The sequence below is a fragment of the Propithecus coquereli genome, unplaced genomic scaffold (assembly GCF_000956105.1).
Source record: "Propithecus coquereli isolate 6110/MARCELLA unplaced genomic scaffold, Pcoq_1.0 Scaffold7, whole genome shotgun sequence".
Classification (NCBI taxonomy): domain Eukaryota; kingdom Metazoa; phylum Chordata; class Mammalia; order Primates; family Indriidae; genus Propithecus; species Propithecus coquereli.
The window spans coordinates 21,275,836-21,297,433 of NW_012153062.1; the positions used below are offsets into that span (position 1 = coordinate 21,275,836).

At 40.2% G+C, this 21,598-nt stretch overlaps 1 protein-coding gene across 1 annotated transcript in view; it reads right to left on the reverse strand.

Moving 5' to 3' along the window:
- AK5 (adenylate kinase 5) overlaps window positions 1-21,598 on the reverse strand; it is a 275,240-nt gene that overhangs the window by 123,925 nt on the left and 129,717 nt on the right. The window contains exons 7-8 of the mRNA XM_012661058.1: window positions 7,147-7,237; window positions 278-354 (exon numbers count right to left, since the gene is read on the reverse strand). Coding sequence (XP_012516512.1) covers window positions 278-354; window positions 7,147-7,237 — 168 coding nt within the window. The remainder of the gene's footprint in view (window positions 1-277; window positions 355-7,146; window positions 7,238-21,598) is intronic.

The window sequence follows — 21,598 nt, forward strand, 5'->3', positions numbered from 1 at the left end:
TCTTGGGCAAAGGAACCTTGTTTCTATGTCACGTAACTTTGGACCACAGACCTTTCCTTAATTAATGGCTATTTTGGATCTGTGAATAAAGGAGGACCAAAGAGCCAGATGTAACGAATGAAAGCTGTAGACTACTACGATTTATCATGAAATATGTTGTCAGTTATCTGTAAAGATTTCACAAAATGAGGGTTTATAATTCTAATCTTCATAAAACATTTACACAGGTTAAAATTAAAAACATTTAAATAGAGAAGTATTTTTAGATTTTAATTACCTGATCTTCATAATCAGATCCTGTATCAATGATCTCTCCTGTGTCCAACATCATTGAAGGATCAAGGTCACCTGAACCTAAGATTAGGAAAGGAGAGAGAAGCTGATGGAGGCTGTCTATGTATGTTTCTAAAGCAAAAAAATCTCCCAATAGGTTTCCATATTGTCTGATGGTTACACTAAATTCATAAACATCTCTAGACTCTTCCCACCGGCCAGGTGCAATGTTTGGGCTACAGAGACTCTGGGCACAGTCTCCACCTGTAAGAAGAAGGTAATATTGTGGAGGAGACTAATTTATCAATCGCAAGGTTCAAAAACCAAAAAGAGCAAACTACTAACTCTGACCAGCAGTGGAGGTGATGGTGGAGTTAGGATTCTTCATATGAAACTAATCTATTGGCCAGAACTGTGAGGATGAACATGGGCCGTCCAGGAGGAGAAGCAGTTTCAGAATGTGCAATAGGAATTGAGGTAGAAGGAACACCACGGGCAAAGTACAGAGTGGGAGGAGAGAAAGGGGTTTCCGGAAATAAGAAGGGTTGAGTTTGCTTACTCCATGAAAACCTGAGAAGTTTTTCCTCAAGCTGTTGGGTCATCTTAGTCGCTGAAGTTGAGAAAAATCAGGTTAACTTAACGTATTAATAGACTGTTTCCCTTCGGTACTATAGGTTATATTAGCTCACTTACTCATAAATCCCTAAGGCTCAAATTTAATCTGGTAATTTTCACAGTGGGGCCTGTGAAGCACAATTGACTCATTATTCTCATGTAATAATTCTTTTCTGCTGGGAAATATGTATCACTTAACTAACCAGAAAGACGGAATTCAGTACTGCTCATAAAATGTCATGTATCTTGTGAAAAAATAAACCATCTCATGTTTGTAACTTGGCCTTGGCAAATAATTCTTGGTCAGAATATGCAAGGAGTGATATTCAATGCAGATAGATTTTTTTTAAAAAATCGAGCATTTCATATACTTCTCAGATATGGACCTGTCCCTGAGATGTTGCTTTCATACTTTCTTCCAAAACAAGTCAAGGTATGTCCTCACAGTCTTTTCTCATCTCTTCTCTACTTTTTTCTTCTCTTTTCTTATCATTGTCTCTACTGTCTACCAAATTGAAAAAGTACTAGCCATTACCAAATTGATTAAATACTAAACAGTAATACCATTGTTTATTGTATTTGTATTTTTTTGTAAATGATGATGAAGGTTTCAAAATGGAGATACTTGAACCATCAAACCATTTTGGAAAAGTAATTGTAGAGTTGCGTAATGTGCCACAGAGTTGCATGAACGTGTTCAGGACAACTCTAGGCAATGCCAGTCACATGGTCACAATGTCAGAACAGCCCTTCCTCAGTCCACTGTTGATAGGCGGTTGCTAGAACAGAGTTGGGAAGACTACACATTATTCTATTAACAAAGATTAGAGGGGTGATTGGGGAAACTTTAATTTATACATATACATATTTTAATTAGTGGGTTTATATATAATTTTTCTACCTTCGTACTGTTGGTATTTTTCAAATAAAGAATTTTGTAAGCTGTATCTTGGGGCCAAAATGCTTGCGTGTCTTAAAGAGCAGTTTGAAGTTCAGTTTGCATTTGTGTTGTGAGGCAGTGAAAATGTCAGAAGTAAAATTTATATTTTTCCATTATAAGATCACAGACATTTTAGAACCAGTATTTCACAGAATCCCACCCCCTCATTCTAGAAAAGAGGAAAATGAGATGCAGAGAAGTTAAATAACTTGGCCAAGGTCATGCAGAACGTGTCTGAGATCAAAAACAGAACTGGTAGCTGCTCCTACTTCTTCTAACACACGCTGCTGACTCTAGGTTCCAAGTAGCAATCCAAATGGCGTCATAAATATTCTCCTTCCCCACAGTACTGTGCAGTGGAGGAGCATGCTGCCTACTCCACATTCTGAGAAAATGAGGAACAGTGAATGGCTGATGATGAGGCAGGTCGAGGGGCGGCTGCCAAAATGGGAGAATCAGATGTGGAATTAAGGATGCTCGTTCAAGCCGGTGACAATCAATGTTCCTTTCTAGGTGGCTGCTATTGACAGCATCATTAAAGATGACACACATTTTATTTAGCTTTCATTACTTGTACAATATGGTTATTATCTACCACTGACTAGTCAAAGTGGTAATAGCTACTAGGATTCGAATGACTCCCTCACCTCAGCTGTATGCAGAGTGATTCATGCGGAGTGAGCAACGTGATCAGAACATGAAATTTTATTAAACATATAGCTGCTTTTAGTTCCTGTGTCCTACTTACTTAATTAGAAACTGTTCTTTCAGTTGTTTTCAAAAAGTACAACATAAAGGGCTCTTAATCAACCCAGTTAACAGATATGCATTAATATTTGAAACCAGAGCAAGATAATTAGAAAACTATCTTCAGCAACGGTAGAATGAAAAGATCTTTGTTTAAAAGAAAACCTCATGCTTATAAGGAAGAAGAGATTGGCTTTCCTAATAAAATGCTTTTAACAGAAATCTTATTGTATCATTAAGGGATGGAATTCCTTGACACATTGTTGCTCCTGGCAACAGAAATAATATATCATAGACATAGGCAATAGACAAAGGATATCATTACCAGCTCAGATAATGATTGAATGGCTTTCATTTTCTTTTAGCATGGGTTGCTTCATTTGCTGAAAATTGGACCTTTAATAATAGCCCAAGGTTTGACATGCAAAATATGGAGGTAAATATAGACATATGTACACATTTTGCCTTCTTTTGTTGGATAATTTAACACATACAACAACTGCAATGATCTTGTTACTCAAGAAAGACAGCAAAATTAGGACATTTTGAAAAAGTATTAGTGTGGCTTTCATTTGCCCCTATTTTGAATTTCTCAATTTCTTTTCAGATTTAAAAATATTTTTTTATAGATAACAGAGAAAGGTCTGAGCTGAAATACAGAACCCCACAGGGAACACTCAGTGCCACTAGTTTTAGATGCAGAATGGTCTTCAAAAATATCATTTTCAGATTGTCTCCTTAAGTTTAAGTGGAGAGATGATACGAATTAACTTTAGAGATACCAGAGGTAACTATACTGCTTTCTGGGACAACGTTACAGACTTGTTTCCTCCTAGTGGATCTTTAACCTAAAGTTTTAGGAAGATCCTCTTCCCATTTTGAGTGCCAAATAAGGAGACCTTCCACAATTGCAGGGCATCTTCAGCAGTGCAGGGCGTCTGTAGATAAAACTCCTCCAACACCTTCCCTGCCCCCTCTAAAGGAAAGCAATCTCCCCCTTGTCCTGTCTCCTCCATTAAACTGTAAGCTACATTGTGAGGGCAGGGCTGTGTTTCGTCTCTGAATCTAAGAACAAAACTTAGAAATTATATGCTTTTAATACATGTACTGAATGACTGAAAATGAACGAAAGGGCATTTACATTTACCTTTATAGATCTTGCTCTCATTCACTAGCTCTATGAACACTGGGTATGTTCTATTAGTGCTCAACCTGCATCAGGACTGGAATCCTGCTCTAATTCCAGTAGGCATGGAAAGTATTAATAACAGTTTGCATCAGAATTCCTTTGAGGAAGAGAACTATATCTCTTTGGAACAATATCCTGACAATATTTGGGACTAGAAGGTGAACTCTTTGAGGAATAGTTGGTAGACTATTCTGGGTGAGAAGGGGAAGGGGAGGATTTTTCAGTTCTCTAGGACAGGGGTTGAGGGAGGGAGGGAGAAAGAGAGAGGGAGAAGAGAGCAGAAGTAGACCTAGGAAAAGGAGAGAAAGTTGTGTTGTGTAAGATGTGGTTCCTCCCTTTGAGCCCTCAAAGCCTCAGCAAAGTTATGAACTCATATATAGCCTTTTCAATGTTACAGATACACGCTTTACACACACAAACCATTTCCTCTTCACAACAATCCTATAAGGTGGGTGCTATTTTTATTCCCTCTTTATATATAAGGAAATGGAGGTCCAGGGAGATTGAGTGATGTATCCAGATAGTTCTGCTAGAAGTGTTAGTGGAGGCCTCCCTAGGGGAGGAGACACTGTAGATACAGCTTGAAGGGTGAAAGGTTAAAGGCAGTATGTAAGAAAATGTATGGAGGCCAAGGAAATACACCCTATACCCTGGAGCCAAAGAAGACCTGGTGTGCCTGGGAGTCACAGTGATGTACGCAAGGGCCCTGTCTAGTTTGGGACGGGGTCTGAGAAAGCCTTCTTGAGGAAATCACATTTATACTGAGGCACAAAGTAGGATCTGGGCAGGTGCAGGATGGGGCTATGGAGTTGGGAGAGTGAAGGGATGCAAACAGGGCCAGGCATTTCTAAGCAATAGAAAGAGCAAGTGCAAGTGGCCTGAGGCAGGAAGGTACTTGAGGCATTCAAGGAACCAGAGGAAGCTAGTACGGGTAAGGGAGAGGTGATGTTGCAGTAACAGGATCGCTGTAAGAAAGCTAAGGATCTCGGCTTTCTGCTATGTTAAGGACACTGGTTTCCCAGACTACAAGAAGTCACTGAAGGTTTTGTCTTTTTCTTTTTTTTGTCAGGGAGGCAGGATGACTAGAGCTGCATTCTATGAAGATCCCAATGACAGCAACAGGACTCATGACAGACAGGAGGGGCCAGGGATGAGGAAGGACAAAGCCTTTGATGAGTACAGGAGGAACAGAGAAGAAGGTTTGGATTCCCAAGTGCCCCTGAAGAATGATGATCAGTGTGGGGTGTGAGGGCAAGAGCATTCTTGCCTGGCTCTTGGAAGAAAGGTTAAGGCGAGAGAAGTAGAACTGCAAGTCACTCACACGGAGGTGATGTGGGAGCTGTGGGGCAGCTAAGATTCTGCAAAAGGAGAGAGAGAGTTCAGAGAGAAGAGAAGAGTGGAGGAACAAAACCTGGAAGCTGACAACTCACAGAGCACAGGCCACAGACACGATTTGTTTACTGAATGAATTACCAACATTTGCAAGCCAGGAGATTTCACCTACAAAAGCAGGTTTCTGTTTTCTCTCCAGAGAGAGAAGGCCCCAGCAACACTGGCCCATTCCTTAATGCAACGCCGGCCTGGGCTGCATAGAGGCTGCCCCCAACAGAGGAAGCACTATCTACTTCTGCTTTACCACAGTCTTTCCCAGGCTCACTGCACCCACCAGGGGCTGTGATAGAGAAAGCAGGCTGATTTGAAGGCTGGCGCAGAAGCCCGATTTCAGGGGTCTCAGGAGTAGAAGGGAGCTGGTGGAAGCTGAGGCTGTAGGTACAAGACTCATCTGTTCATAAGCTCAGAGGTAGAGAGAGAGAGGAAAGAGTAGACCCTTGGAAACCACTGCTACGGGCCAGGCACTGTGCACTCTGCCAAGGGCATGTTGAGAGAATGAGGACACAGCACCTGCCCGCAGGCGGATTTCCTGCCAGCACAGCAGTTGCCACAGTTGCATCGCTGCAGGACAAGGCTACGAGGGGAGAAATGCCACTAGGGAGCCACAAAATGCCAGGAGTTCTAAAGAAGCTTAAATCAACCCCTCCACTGAACGAGGAAACTGAGGACATGTAGCAGTTAGATATTTGTTGTTAGGAGTAGTTATTTTTTTTTTTTTATCTTGCAGAAAAGTTGTTTATTCTGTGTGTGTGTTTTTTTTAATTTCAGCATATTATGGGGGTACAGATGTTTAGGTTACGTATGTTGCCCTTGTCCCCCACCCAAGTACGAGTTTCAAATATGTTCATTCTTCAGGTGGTGCACATTGCACTCTTTGTGTATGCATATACCCGTCCCCTCCTCCTCCTCCTCCCCCCTCCTCCCTCCCCCCTGCCCAACATCCAATAGATATTATTCTTATATGTGCGATATATTCTTATATTTTTAACGCAGGTTCTAACTAAAATATTAACTTGAAAAACACAGGAGTTACAGCATTTTTCAGAGTAGCAATAGTCTTGTTTACATGACTCTCAATATTCCATCTTTCCTGCAGTAGGCTAACTTTTTGTAAATCTCACGGGAAAATTAGGCAGGTAAATTTACAAGAGTTATTTGTACTCTATGGGTCTTCCCAGGAAAACTATACCACCTTGTCCTTATAATTCTGCCTTTGTTTGAAGCTACTCTAGTGGCTTCCAATAGTGCTTTAAAAATTTAAGTGTTAGCCTTTTTCTTTACAGCTTTTGGTCTTTACCCTTTGAGGCCATAACTCAGAAGAAAGGTCAGGACTGAGGCTAAGATTGGAGAGTCAACCACACAGAACTGATGGCTGAAGCCATGTGGGACAATGAGTTGATCCAGAGTCAGAGAGAGTAGAGGAGTATGAGGGGTCAGATAGAACCTGAGTACTGCCTACTGCCTACTGCAGGGGGTATGATTTCTCCACGCCAGTGTCCAAAGGCAAAGTTCCAGGCAAGAGTGCTCAGGAAGAGAAGTGGCAGTGTCAAAACAGGAGCTGTGGGTTTGGGATAGGGACAGATTGGAGGGATGCTTTTTCCAGGCAGCATGGCAAAAACCTGTGTGAGTTAGGGAGTTCTGAAGGAATTGTAACTTTTAATTGTTGCACAAAGTATGGGTTAGGTTAGGTCTTTTTTCTATTGCAGTAACAGAGATCGTATGTTGCATTGTGACTCCCTGTCAATTTACATGTGCAATGACAGGAAGAAAAGCAGTGACTATAAGGAACTATAAGTGACTATAAGGATTTATAGCCCTTCTCTTCTATTTTAAACCTTTATTTTTTAAACCAGAAAGCATGAGACTCTGAGGACAGTGTCATCCTTATAACCTTACAGCACTCTGTCGAGCTTCGCTCATTAATACAAAGCCCCAGACACTTGGCAGGTTATCATGGTGTACTGTTTGCCCAAAGGACACAGTGACTTACCTGCTGTAGCCTCTTTGTTTGGAAATAACTTGTTGTCAACCGCCACACTGATGTCATAGAACACCTCGTCCTCATCTCGGTCGGCATCAAACTGGGGGAAATCAGGACAGATAAGTTTGGAACATGAAAGTACATAAATTAGTTAATTCCAAAATGTAATGAGCATGCATCATACAACTGTATCTCTAATGAAACAGGACAACAGGAATGAAAGCATCGAGTCTTTAATCAGACATTTAGGGGGTTTTCAGCCCAAACCTCATATCAAACAGTGAACAATATTAGGCAATAAATGTATAGTCACCTATGTTTAAAAAAAATGTATAGCATTTTCTTAATTTATGAAACAAGTTTTAGAAAAAACAACTGAAATTTACCTGTGGCTTTCTGACTTAGTTTTTCTAATTAAAAAACATGAAAATATATAGTTCTAAACAATAGGAGGAAAGATTTTCCAATTTATTGCTAAAAAAAGAACAAAAGAACCCCCAAACCAAATTTTAGACACTACATTAGATACTATAGGTACTATATTATAGATATAGTATAGGGACATTATGGTTTTAGACGTAATAAAAATTACACATTTAAATGTTTATTTTACCATTCTTCAAAATTTATAAAATTTAAAATACTTTAAAATAACTGTGATTATATTTGTGAATTCTCTATTTTCCAAGTTGTTCAGTGGTTTAACACATTTTTGCCTCTTTCGCTTTCAAAAATAGCTTTACTAGGTTATAACTGATACACAATGAAGCACACATATTTAGAGTATACAAATTATATGTCTTGACATATGTATACACCTGTGAAACCATTATAAAAATAAAAATGGTTGACACATCCATCACCCCCCAAAGTCTCCTCATGCCTTTTGGAATCCCTTTTCCTTCCCCTCTCCCCAGGTAACTGCTGATCTGCTTTCTGTAACTATATTTTGCATTTTCCAGAATTTTATATAAAGTGAATAGTACAGCATGCAATCTTTTCTGGCTGGGTTCTTTTACTAAGCACAACTATCTTGAGATTCATCAATGTTGTTATATCCACAGTTCATTCCTCTTCATTACTCAGTAGTATTCCATTGTATAAACATACTGTTGATCCCATCCTGGATCTTTCCTCTCAGACATTGTAGTTTTCATCTCTAGATGTTTGATTTGACTTTCTGCCTCCCCTAAATCTTCCATGTCTCTATTTAAGTTTTAGAACCTCTGAAATACAATCATAATAACTGTTTTAATGTCCTTCCCTACTAATTTTAACATTTGTGTCACTTCTGAGTTGGTTTTGATGGATTTTCCACCTCATTATGGGGCATATTTTCCTGTTTCTCGCATGCCTGGTAATTTTTTATTGGAGGCTGGGTAATGGCAATTTGACCTTGTTGGGTGTTGGGTATTTTGTATTTTTATAAATATTCTTGAGCTTTGTTCTGGAATGTAGTTTAGTTACTTGGAAACAGTTTGATCTTTCAGGTCTTCTTTTAAGATCTGTTGGGTTGGACCAGAGCAGTGTTTAGTTTAGGGATAATTTTTTTCCCATTGTTGAGGCAAGATTCTCCCCAATCTCTTGTGAATTAAGAGGTTTCCAGTCTGGCTGGAGGATATAGGCACGATTCCAAGCCTGGTGTGAGGACAGGTACTGTTCCCTCTAATCTTTTTGGGTGGTTCTTTTCTCAGCTTCGGGTAATTTCCTCACACACATGCACTGAGGACTCTGCTGAACACTGGAGGGACATCCTCTGCGTTATCTCCAGAGTTCTCTGTGCATCTCTCTCATCCCTGACACTTTTCTCCTGAGAACTCCAGCCACCTGGGTTTCTTGCGCTCAGCTCCATCTCCTGAACTCATGGCGTCCACCAACCTCCCAGGGCCTTCTTTTCCCTGCACTGCCGCCGGGGAACTCCCCAGGGAGTCGGCTGAAGCAATGCTAGGGCTCACTGCATCTGTTTCCCTTCTCCCAGGGATCACTTTGTTGTCTGACAGCCAATGTCCTGAAAACTGTTTTTATAAACAGATTTTTTTTCTGTTTATATTTTCAATTGTTTAACACGGGAGGGAAAACCCAGTCTCTTTTATTCCATCTTGGTCAGGAGAGGAAGTCTCAACCCTTTTACTTTTAATCTTGGTTATTAATATCTTGAAGAAGTTTCAGCGGATTTAAGTGATTTATTCCTTTCTATTTTCCTACTGAAGCATTTCATTATTTGGGAAATATAGTGAGGGAAATTTGGGAAACCTAAGTTAGGAAGTTATTTCCTCACCTCTCTTTATACAGTCAAAGCACGTATGTATAATGCCGCCAAGTGCTTTCACTATGTCACACCCACCCACGAGAAAGGTGAGGCAGAGTCTTATTTCGACTTCACAAGTGAGTAAATATCTGCCCAGAGATATGACTTTCTCAAGTCACGTGGCTAAAAAGCAGAAGAGCTAGGACTTGAACTTGGGATGACTAACACTGTCCATCCTACCAGGTGGCATATGATCATTACAGTAAGACAAATATATCCATTCTGCTCCAGTGAGTGTTAACACAGCCCTTTGGTCTAAGAGCAAGGGGGGAAAAAACAGGTGGTGGTTCGGGCAGATACAAGGTGGCCACAAAGGTACAATTAGTGCCACCTCAGTGCACTGCTTTTTACACCCATATACTGTGGCCTTTTTTTTCTTTCAAGATATTAGTGATCATCAGGACAGGGTAATATCTACTAAGAGAGGTTTTGTTGTTACTTTTTTCTTGGACTTTGGAGGGATGGGTTTCAGCGTTGTCATTTTATAAATAAAAGAATATAAGTTTATGTTAAGCCAGGAGTCCCTAGAAAATGGAGACGAAAGCAAAACTTGTAAGTTAACATTTTATTGGGATGTGTGTGTGTGTGTCGGGGGGGCAGTGAGTGTGAGCGAAAAGGGAAGTGAGGTAAAGAAGCCAAAGCCTCTGGTCTGGTTGGGTCTGGATGCTGGCTCTGCAGCGGCTCCCACCACGTGGGGACGGTGAGGCCCTGCCCTCACCCTGAAGAGGCTGGCTGGGGCCATGGGCAACATTAGGAGATGCAGTGATGGTCGGGGTAGTGGCGGGCAGGGCTTTCCATTCAATAAGCAACCAAGGCCAAGGGGGACACATGGGGCCAAGTGAGTCAGGGGAGGCTTGTACACTGGTCTCAGACAGTTTAAAACTCAGCTAGCACTTGATCTGAATTTCTGCTCTCCCCTGGTGTTGCAGCTGTCTGACTTCGAGCAACTCGTTTCTTAGCATCTATACAAGGGAGGTGATAATACCCACCTTAAGAGATTGTTGTGAGGAATAAAGAGATGGTCTATTTAACACATCATTGTAGAGCCTGATACAAATTGTAGTCCTTCTTTTTCTTCTCTATTCAAGTCCCTAGGGCTGAGGGATTATGTCTGATAGATCTTTGCTTCTGTACTACACATGTACGTACTCTCTCTCTCTCTCTCTCTCTCTCTCACACACACACACACACACACACACACACACACACTTTTTTTTTAAACTAGGGGATGTGGAGTGGGGAATACAAGAAACTTTGAGGCTTTCTAGGAGATTTTACATTCTACAGCTGATTTGAGTAAGGATATTTTTAGTTCCAGCACAGACAAAAGTACCTGATTGTCCAATCCAAGAGGCAAAGGTAAAGTACAATTCATGAAATCGTTCAACAAATATTTGTTGAGTAACTATTATGTGCTAGGTAGACTCTTCAACTGACCACCTAAGCTTCTGGACAAACACGGAGCCATGAGGAATGAAGACAACATTCACACGGTCACCTCAACTCTGGTATTATGCAGATATTGCTGAAGTAATACTCTCACATCAGGACCAGAGAATTAAATCACACTTCTTCATTTTCTACAACACCCCACTTCTACAACCCGGGACTCTTCTTGCCATTCTTTTGGCAAACATCATGACGTGGGAACCCTGGAGAGCATTATGAGAGAATATTATCATAATTTACATTTAAATTGGCAAAAATTTTTACAAAATGATGACTTTCAGTGTTGGAGAGGCTGTGTGTATGGTGAAGGGAGAACTGGCTTTTAAATCATCAAGCATTTTATTTATTATTTGTTTTGAACAAACCATATATCAACGGTTCTCAACCAGGAGTGATTCCCCACACCCCCCCGCAGAAGTTTGACAATGTCAGGAGACATTTTTGGTTGTCGCACTTGCAGGGTGTGGAGAGGCTACTTCCCAGGGATGCTGCTACACAGCCTAGAGCCTACGGTACACAGCACAGCCCCCCTCACAACAAAGACTTATCCCCCGTCAGTAGTGTCAAAGTTGCAAAGCCCCAATATACACTAAGGCGTTCTTGGCTTTAAGATTACTAAGAAGTGTTTTGAAGCTCAAGTAGTGATGTTTTGTTTTGTTGTAAAGAAAAAGGTTTTGAGCTACAAGAACCTGGGCTGTTAACTTCAAAATGCAAAGGCGAGCAGAAGTGTTAGAGCTGCAGGGGGAGCACAGGTGAACAGCCACCAGGGTTCCTAGGAATAAAAACCTATTTACATCTCAAGGGTCAGAAGAAGATCCAGGGAGATGTAACTGCGTGGCAATAGACCAGATGATGTCCAAAGTTGTTCCCAACTCTGAAATTCTATGAGTGGATGGGGCGTTTTATCTTTTGTTATTTAATGTCTAGCAACCTGAAGAAGACCCTTTTCTTATTCTGAGGGACGGAACACGGAGGACATGGTCTGCATAATCTGTTTTATGTCATTTAATGTGAGAGGGCTGGGAGGTCAATTGGAAATTTCAAAATGAAATGCTTACCAAATTCCCTGTAGTTCACTCACAACACATTTTAATTTAAATAACAAATGCTGTAACAGCTTTCAAAAGCACACAAAATATATCTAGATTAGGAAAGGAAATTACAGTAGAGAGAGTAGAATTATGCACCATCTGAGGAGAAAGTGACAATCATGGTTTGCATTTTTAACAGCAGAAATGAGTTTTTGTTTTTGTTTTCTTTTGGCTCTGATTTTCAGACTGCAATAGGCTGCCCAAATCTTCTCCATAGAGACAGGGCTTTCCACATAACTAATGACGTTAGGTCTATGAAACCTCCTAAATAGACTCAGAAAGGATGGTACCAGTTCAATCTCCCTTTCGAGATTCTGCCTTTGATTAAACTTGGGTCTGTCTCCCATGTTTTTTTCCTCTTTTTCATCAGTTGAGGAAGAAATAAATTGGCTCTGTTATTAGTCTGTTTCAGTTTTATATATCCCGTAAGTATCATTCTCTAAGCACCGAAAGAGCTTCTTGAAATTGTTACTCCTCCCTTGTTCCATGCAAGGGATTTCAATTAAGCATGCTCCCCACCAGCAGCACTCCTTGCTTGCGACTGGAGATCCCCCAACATGAAAATAACTGGCCCTTCGAATTTTCTCTTTTATGTGTTTGGAGTCTTCCCTCCCAAAGACTGAGGGGTTGGTGTTCTCTTTGTAGTGATTGTTTTTCTCCATCTAAAAATTGTATATTTCACTAAAATAGTAACATACTTTAAAAATTCATGGTGCCTGGAGTAAAATCTGTATTTTCAGCAATGGAGTAATGACTGCTGATATTACTTCGCAGAACCGTGTTTCTAAAGCTTCATAATTAATCACAAAACCTGAAAGAGAGAAACACTTAAGTGGATGTGGCAAATGAAGTGGGTGGAGACAACTCTCTGTCGAGAAAGCCAGGTCAATCCCGTGTTTTGATGAGAATTCCTGTGGTTCGGCCCTGCTGAACCAAGCTCTGTGGAACATATTATTTCTTAACAGAATGAAATAAGGGCAAAACGTGCAAGAAGGCAGATCTAAAACCAGACATGGCTGGTATACAAAGGGGTGAGTACAGAACACTTGAAAGCTGAGAATATCTGGGTGAAAGACTTATTTCCTCAGACTTCTGTATAGAACCTTTAGTTCACTGGATATTCAGATTATAGGCAGTATTTAGAAAATTTTGTTAGCAAAAAATCAACACAACAGAGAGATTCCAGAGAAAATTGTCATATTTATGAAATGTTTTAAGAAAAAAATTCTCCCTGAACTTTAAGCTTTAACAATGTAATAATGACTTTTGTTAATTCTGCTAATAGAAATCTAGAAGAGAAGGCTAGCTCAAGATAATTTTCATTACTCCTACTACATTAGCTCAGAGAATTTTTTCAGAGTCTTCGTCAGCACTCAGTAGCAACAGGGCTGTAAACAGAGCACCAGGTAACATTATGATTTACTGAGCAACTACGATGTGCCACATACTGCGTCAGAGGTTTTCTTTACACATTCTTATCAATTGTAATTTATAATTTGGATTTTATATGGATTTATTCAATCCCCACAATAACATGTTAAAAAGGGTGTCATTATCCCCATCTTTCCACATAACTAATGATGTTAGGTCTATGAAACCTAAAGATTCAAAACAAAGCCCCAGAGAGATTAAAGAACTTGCTTGTCCAAGGCTATGTAAGTAGCAGAGCCAGGATCTGAATCCACATCTGTTCACATCAAACTGTGAGCCCCACCAGCTGCCAGGCTGTCAGGATCAGCTCTCAGCTCCATCAGGGCAGCCTGAGATCTTAGCTGGGCACTTGCCAAACAAAGCAGGGCTTTTAAAAGTACTCTTAGGAGGGACCCTCAAGAATCCTCAGAAGCCATGACAAGCCACATCCAGATGTAATATACTCAAATATTCTTTACCTCGCTCCCCATTTTGGGCCACAGTAGGTGACTTTATCTCTCTGCATAACACATGTACCCTGATGGCTGGCTGTGATTATTGGCAGAAGAACTTCCCTGCAGGTTGGCCAGGAGCATTGAGAGGAGAAAGGGCAGGTGACATTGACCGCAAGAGGCAGATGACTTCCAGACTCCTTGTAGAGCTCTCTTGGTGGATCTTCGGCTTAAAACTGTCAATTGCACAGGGAAACTGGCTACTGCCCATTCATCCTCTTTGTCTATTGTTGACTCTGGCTGCACTCCACAGCCGTCTTCTAAAACTTCTCTCTGCAAATAACCCTGCCGTTTAGTTTGTGGAGAGCATTGAGGGCACCTAGCATGGATGCTGTTTTTCTCCTCTCATCACTATTCAATCCCCTTCTGGAATCGAAGGAAGAGGAGGCCCACCCCCTTCCGAGAGCCTCTCTGGGGTGGGAGAACAGTTTTGTGATCTGGGTCCATCTCTGGTCTGGCACTTCCTGCAGAAGCTGCTCTGGTTCTGCCCCAGGGTTGCAGCCACCAGTACCCACATCATAGTCCCGGCTTGGCGGCCCCTCCTACCTCCCAGACGGAGTGTCGGCTCTCCCCAACGCCTTTGCCTGCCAGGGCGCATTCTAGACTCCTTTCCCAGAGCTACTTGCTCTGGTTGTCTCTTTAGGGGATGGTGGATTCAAAGCCAGACTGCCTACAATAAGAAGGGACAGGCTAGGTCTTAAGCCATACAGGAGGTTGCTGTTGAGAGAAAAGGGCTCGAGTGTAAAGGATCAGAGTCAGTGGTGGGCAGCAGGGTCTGAAGGATGGGTGGCTGTACTGGCTGATTATTTAAATTTTATAGACTCAGGTACAGCCCCAGAGCAAACATCCTTAGTCTGACCAATGTCCAGATCATGAGTGCATGTATATTCTGCTCCCTGATCTTTGGGCACTATGACAGGACACTTCTACAATTACGTTGCTGCAGAAAGCTGCAAACCTTTCAGGCAGCTGAAATAAACTCATATTTAGTAAATGCTGAAAGGACTTAAGATTTTGTCAAGATGGTACTGACTAGATGATGCATTGCTTCTCACTCAAAAGTTAACTAAGAAATTGATCCGTAGCCCAGAAAATAGAGTTATGTAATAGATTTTGTCAAATAAATAAACTTTTAGAATGTGTCTCGCGATCAATGTAGATTGTTTCCAATCTCTTGTACCACCTACACGATGTGATCTAATGCAACAAAGATAGATTGAACACCTACTTTGTGTCAGGTATAACACGTGGAAGATTAAATCATGTTAGCTTTTCTGTATTTACTAAAGCACCAGTGAAATGACTTGGTAAAGAAAGGATTCAAAGGAGAAAATGAAGAAAAGATATGCTCACTGTAGACAAGAATTAGACTGCGCATTTCCTGTTTTTTCTCTACCGCACCTTGCAGCATTCTGAGCTTAGCAGTTAGACAACAAATACTCATCAAAATGAATTAACCAGAAAATTAAGTTAATTAAAATACCCTTTTCCCCTTTTTATTTTCTCGTCTTCTCTCCCCCCAGTGTTCCAGCAATTTGAGGCTTCACAAAACTACAAAGTAGTGGGAGAGAGATTTAAACCCTTGCCAAGAAAGCTTCCAAACTAAAGAAATTAGTTAGAACATCAGAAGTCAAGTTTCAGCCTCATGTGACATTTGGTGCCTCTCCTAATTACAGGCTCCATTATTTCTATTGCTCAAGTGTCTCCCTGCTACAGAGCCCTAAGTGGTACCCTGAAACCCTGAAAAGACCGCTGCGCTGCTTAAGCACCAGATGTGTGACTAGGGGCTAATTTAGGCCCTAGGAAGATCAGGCTCATTCTGTTTTCTTTTATTTTTTTCTTCTCTTTCCTTTTATTATTAATTTTTTTTAGTTGACATGATTCATCCTTTTATTTTTAAAGTTTTCTCTCCTGCAATGTTGACATTAAGTATGGTGGCCAAATATGGCCAGTTCATAATTATGTGGAAGATTCAATGGAGATCAAGTGGAATCAAAAGGACTAGCTTAGAAAATGGAAAACTAAGGGAAATGTATCTTGCAATAGCAACACATGACATATGATGAAAGATATCACTAACAAAGTAGAAAAAGGGTTCGGATTTCAAATTTCTTTTTAGTTAATATACACCATTCAATGTTGCCAGCACTGAGAGACTTAACATTTCTGCAAACATATTTTATTGGAATAGTGAACAATCAGTCATTCTGGATAGAAAACCAGCTGCCAGAAGAGTTGTGCTAATGTTTCCCCCTGTTAGAGAAGTGGACACAAAGTAAGTATGACTTTGGGGAAATAATTTAATCTAATTCAGTAAAATAGTAGAGTTTAAGGTCAGCGCCGAGAGGCTGATGAGGAAATCATTCCTAACGGTTCAACATGGGAAGGGCTGTGATGGGGGCATGCACGGGGGGTCTTGGGGGGGACGGTGGTGGGTGTGACTGTGGGGTTGCGGGGATTGCCAGACAACAGTTCCTGGGGAAGCTGTGCATGAGTCAGGTTCTGAAAAAGTGAGACAAAGCAAATGAAAAAAGAAAGGAAGGGTGTTCCAGGGAGAGGAACGGCATGGAAAGAGAATGAAGGTACAAAAGGCATAATTTCTTTGAAGAAAATGAGGGTGCCTCTGCCTTAAAATTCTGGGACTCTCCTTTTGAGAAGAGATGGATGATGCTCTTTCTTGCTTCCTGAAGTTATCTGAAGGCCTTCCTGCAATTTTTAAATCTGGTAGCTGACTACTGTCTACTAGAAATTCCCAGCCCTGTGTTTGCAGTGAGTGGGTGCCGTGTTGGGTGTACAGGAATGTGACAGGTGAGCTCATGGGCATAACAGTAGTTACCATTTATTAAGCACTTACTGTATGTTAGACAACAGGCAAAGCACTTTGCAAACATCTCAGATAAATTCCAGAACAACCCTAAGGTAACACTTTCCTGAGAAAATAATTGGCTTAGAGAGGGAAGTATTTACTTGAGGTCATACAGGCGAGAACATGGCGTGGATAAGAACTCAGGCTCTTAGGAACTAAGCTATTTTAGCTCTGGGAGGAACACATCCTATGTTCTTAGTTATCCCACATTCATTTATTTTTCCTCCCTATTTTTAGCTTGAGGGTCACTGCCAAATTCAGAGTCTTTAAACAACGATCCTCATTTTTTCCTCTACTCACTATCCCTAGGTCTAGTACCTTGTGATAATGTTGTTTGTACCCAGTTCCCAAAAAACCAAACTGCTCTTTGTTTCAGAATAATTAACTTATCAGCAAGATGGCCATGACAGACTCAATGGTAAAAAGTTATCACAGAATGAAAACAGAACGGAAGATTGTTTAACAACTTAATAGCCACTGGGCCCTTTGGATAATTGAGCAATTTTTTCCCAAGCTTTAGGAAAATATAAATAAAGCAGAAGAGAAAAAGAAAATTATGAGAATGGAAATAAGATTTATATTTTTTATATATGGAATTTGCATTTAGATCCATGGGGAGAGGAAGAAAATTAGTAGGCAAATGGATTAAAAAATCCTTACAAATGCTTCTGATGCTAAGGTTTTCTGTGGGTTTAGCTGACTCAACCATAAGGACAGTTACTCTTAGTCCTCTGCTGACGTGGTTTGAGCTTTGACATGAAGCAACATGTAGAAAAAGAGGTTACTTGCCATCCATACTTACATTTTATTTGGTGAATTGAACTAAAGTGGATGATACAGAAAAATAATTCTACTGGCCATGTATCATGCAACCAACTAATATACTCAACAAATTCAGATTTGTGCGTAGCCCAGTGTTGATTCTGTGAGTATGGTATTGATGGATCTTTCAGGCAGCAGTTGAGTTGGGCTGGTAGAGAGGAAGAAGAACAGTCCAGGGACACAGATGATGAATATCGGCCAGGCGTAGTAGCTCATGCCTATAATCCTAGCACTCTGGAAGGCTGAGAAGGAAGGATTGCTTAAGGCCAGGAGTTCAAGCCCACCCTGAGCAAGAGCGAGACCTTGCCTCTACAAAATACAGAAAAATGAGCTGGATGTGGTGGCATATGCCTGTAGTCCCAGTTACTCGGGAGGCTGAGGCAGGAGGATCACTTGAGCCCAGGAGTTTGAGGTTGCAGTGAGTTAGCTATCATGATACCACTGTACTCCAGCCAAGGTGACAGAGACCCTGTCTCAAAAAAAAAGAAAATGCCTCTATCTCATCATATGGAAACTTGTTTATGTGTGTCCTGGCTCCACTTTCTCTATCACTTTTATTGATTTGAAGTTATTTTTTGTTTAATTATGCCTCCATCCTTTTTGTTTTTAGATATGTTTAAGCCCTTGGAAAAAATCCTTCCTAGCTTCTCAAAGACATTAGCAACGAGAGATTCTGTTCTATGAAGGTGTGACTGCACTCCAAGACAAAGTGAGCAAAGCATCTGAAGAGGCTCCTAGCCTCTGTGCCGCTGCAAGCCAAGCCTGCTTCTTTTTAAATTTTCACCTCTGCAACCACGGGCACAGTCAGGCTCTTCCTAAAGGGGACTGGAACCGATAATCTCACCTAAGGTACAAAGGGTATAGAGTATTTACAAAGCAAGAGACTCCTTGAAATTTTTATAGGAAAGGTTCTACTTGGTCATGAGAGGTATTATCTACACGTGGTCGATAACAGAGATGTAAGGCAACTAGAATATGTTAGAAGCCTCGAGGCAAAAAAGCTAAGCCTGAGAAAAACAAAATTAATGCCAATTTCAAATGCAACCTTCAGGCTTTGTAGAATGAGGCAAACTTGATCACACGAAAACAAAGGCAATAAGGCAGCTTTTAAAAAACGACAAAGTAACTTTATAGGACACCTAGAAAATTTATCGTATTTTGCAGGATTCTTTTTTTTTTTTCCAAACAAAGCTTCATTCTTATCCTAAAAAAAGAGAACCTACCAGCAGTGTAGGAGATCAGCATCATGCTCTGAACTCTCCCAAAGTGTCCTCCTTTCTCACACTTCAAGCTTCACTGTAGGAACAGTTGAGGGACAGGAGAGCCTTCATATTTACTTTTTTTCCTCCAACAGTGGATGAATAGAGTATTACTGAGGGGACTCCAGACTTAAAGGCCTCTTATCCTGGGTATTATTAGGTCCTGCATCTCTTAAAAGCTATGTGAGTCACATCAGTTTCTCAGTAAATTTCCCAGCAAATTCTTGTGTATTTGTAGGCTTACTGGAAGTTTCTAATAGTTTGTTGTGACTCAACCAATATGTTTTGAGCACCTAACATTTGTTGTGGGTAGTATGCAAAGGTGTTTTACTCCAGTATCATATACTAGATTATGTTTTCACCTCTTACGAATGTCCTCTCCCTGTCCAAGTAGGAAGGAACTTCCATTAAAGATGAGTGAGAAAATGATACTATTAAATGTGTGGAAGCTTCTATTAATTAATTCAAATAAAAACATTTATTGCACACCTACCATGTGCCATGCACTGAGGCTTCAGTGTTCAGTAAAATAGGACTCTTGCCCAAAAAGAGTTCACAATCCAATGAGGGAGATGTTCACTTAACCTTAATACAGAATAAGAGCTATCACAGGGCTATATAGAAAAGTACAGTAGGAGATCAAAGGAGAAAGAAGGGTTAATTGGTCTCAGAGAGGGGAGGATTAACAAGGATGTCTGGAGTGGGTGGGGGTGAAGATAAAAGAAAGTGTCATAGGAGAGGGAGCATATGAGCCTGATCCTTGTTTGAATTTGTGTCTGTCCCACCAGATCTAGTAAAGATACTCTTCTTTATCCGACAACAATTTATGAATCACAAGGCACACAGCCAGATCTAAATTATTTTTTCATCCAGCTGGAGAATTTGTTTTCTTAATAATGTCAACAACAATGTATTGTTTTCCTTTGACTACAGGTAACACTCAAGGGAAATGATGAGGTCTAGAGCAAGACTACAGGGGTAGATTACCTGGAGGTGTAATTCTGAAGGAGTTACTGATTCTCTAAGCTTCTTTCCTTATCTATAAAAAGGTGATAACAATAGTGTATTGTGGTTGTGGAGTGCTGAAAGGGGTAAGCAAGAAAATCTATTATTAGTATAGAACTTGGTGCATAGCAAATCTAAAAAAGTTGCCTATTATTATACTGGGCAGTGGAAAATGGTTGTCTATGTAGAGTCACATTTTCTGGATATATTAAAGGTGGGATAAATTTTTTTAAGTCCCAAATGATTTACATCTCTTTCTGATAACTTCTTAGGTCTCATCATTGCTTCTTCTTTTTAAAAATACCCTTGGTTTACGTTTATTTTATCAATACCATTACAACAATGATAAACGAAAGCCACAATAGCAAAAAATTGCCACAGTCTGTGCCTGGCTTTCACTTTTCTGTGATCTGTTTCGGACCAAGCACAGTCACTGACCTAAAGGAGCTGCTCTCCAAGTAAGTAAATGCATAAACTCCTTTCTTGATGGTTTTGCCTCAAAAAGAAGTATATCACAGAAATCATGCCCTAAGAACTAGGGTGGATTTCTGTATTTACCCCGAAAGTTGGTAATAACTATAGTATCAGAAAACACTTTCCTGAGTTTTAAAATGTTTAAAAGGAAATCCCACCACTACTTCCTGGTTGGAAGGGCAAAATAAGAGATTGTGGGCAAAGTGTTGAATTTGGAATGAGAAACTACAGTAATGATACGAATCCTAGATAACCAGAACAGGTTTCCATGGACTATGAAAAACAGTCATTGCTTTGGTCACCGAAAGGCCATTTCCTTTTGGCAAAAAATCCTGACCTACTTAGCTGTCTTGTCACAAGAGTAAGAACCACTCGTTGTGAATGTGCAGATTCAGATTCTGTGTTTGCCCAGTCATAATTAATACAGCTGAATGACAGCTGGGAGAGCTTAACATCATCCCCTGAGTACATACTGAAGAGAAATCAATATAGGTTCTCTTTTTAAAATTCAGATACATAATTTTTAAATATTTGTAAGTAGCCAGATACTTACCTCACTTTAAGATAATATTAGCATTCATTTAAACTGTATTATTTTAATTTTTTTATTTAATATATTAAGAGAATTACAGAGGGATTTTGGCTTAACCTTTGAGTCAGTTATCTCATTTACAGCATAGAATCAATTAATAATTACCCTGCAGAAGAGCTAAGCAACTCATTAGAAAGACCACAAATGTATCAGAGGCTTTTCCACACTCTATTCAGGAGATTTTGAGTTTGAAAACTTGTGCTTTGGAGGAATACTGAAATATTAACATCTGTTTTCATCTCATACCTTCCAATAATACTCATAGTATATTTTACACTACAGGTAAGCCTAAACATAAACAACCAATTAGTTAATTAGTACAAATTTATGGGATACATGCATAGACTGTATAGTGATCAAGTCAGGGTTTTTAGGGTATCCATCACGTGAATAACATACATTATACCCATTAACGAATTTCTCATCACCCTCCCCCTTTCCACCTCTTCATTCTTCTGAGTCTACGTTATGTATCATTCCACTCTTTGCATGCATGTGAACACAATTTTTAGCATCCACTTATGAGTGATAACGTGATATTTGTCTTTCTTTGGCATGTTTCACTTAAGATAATGACCACCAGTTCCATGCATGTTGCTGCAAAAGACATAATTTCATTCTTTTTTATGGCTGAATAGCATTCTATTATATATATGTATAGAATATATATATA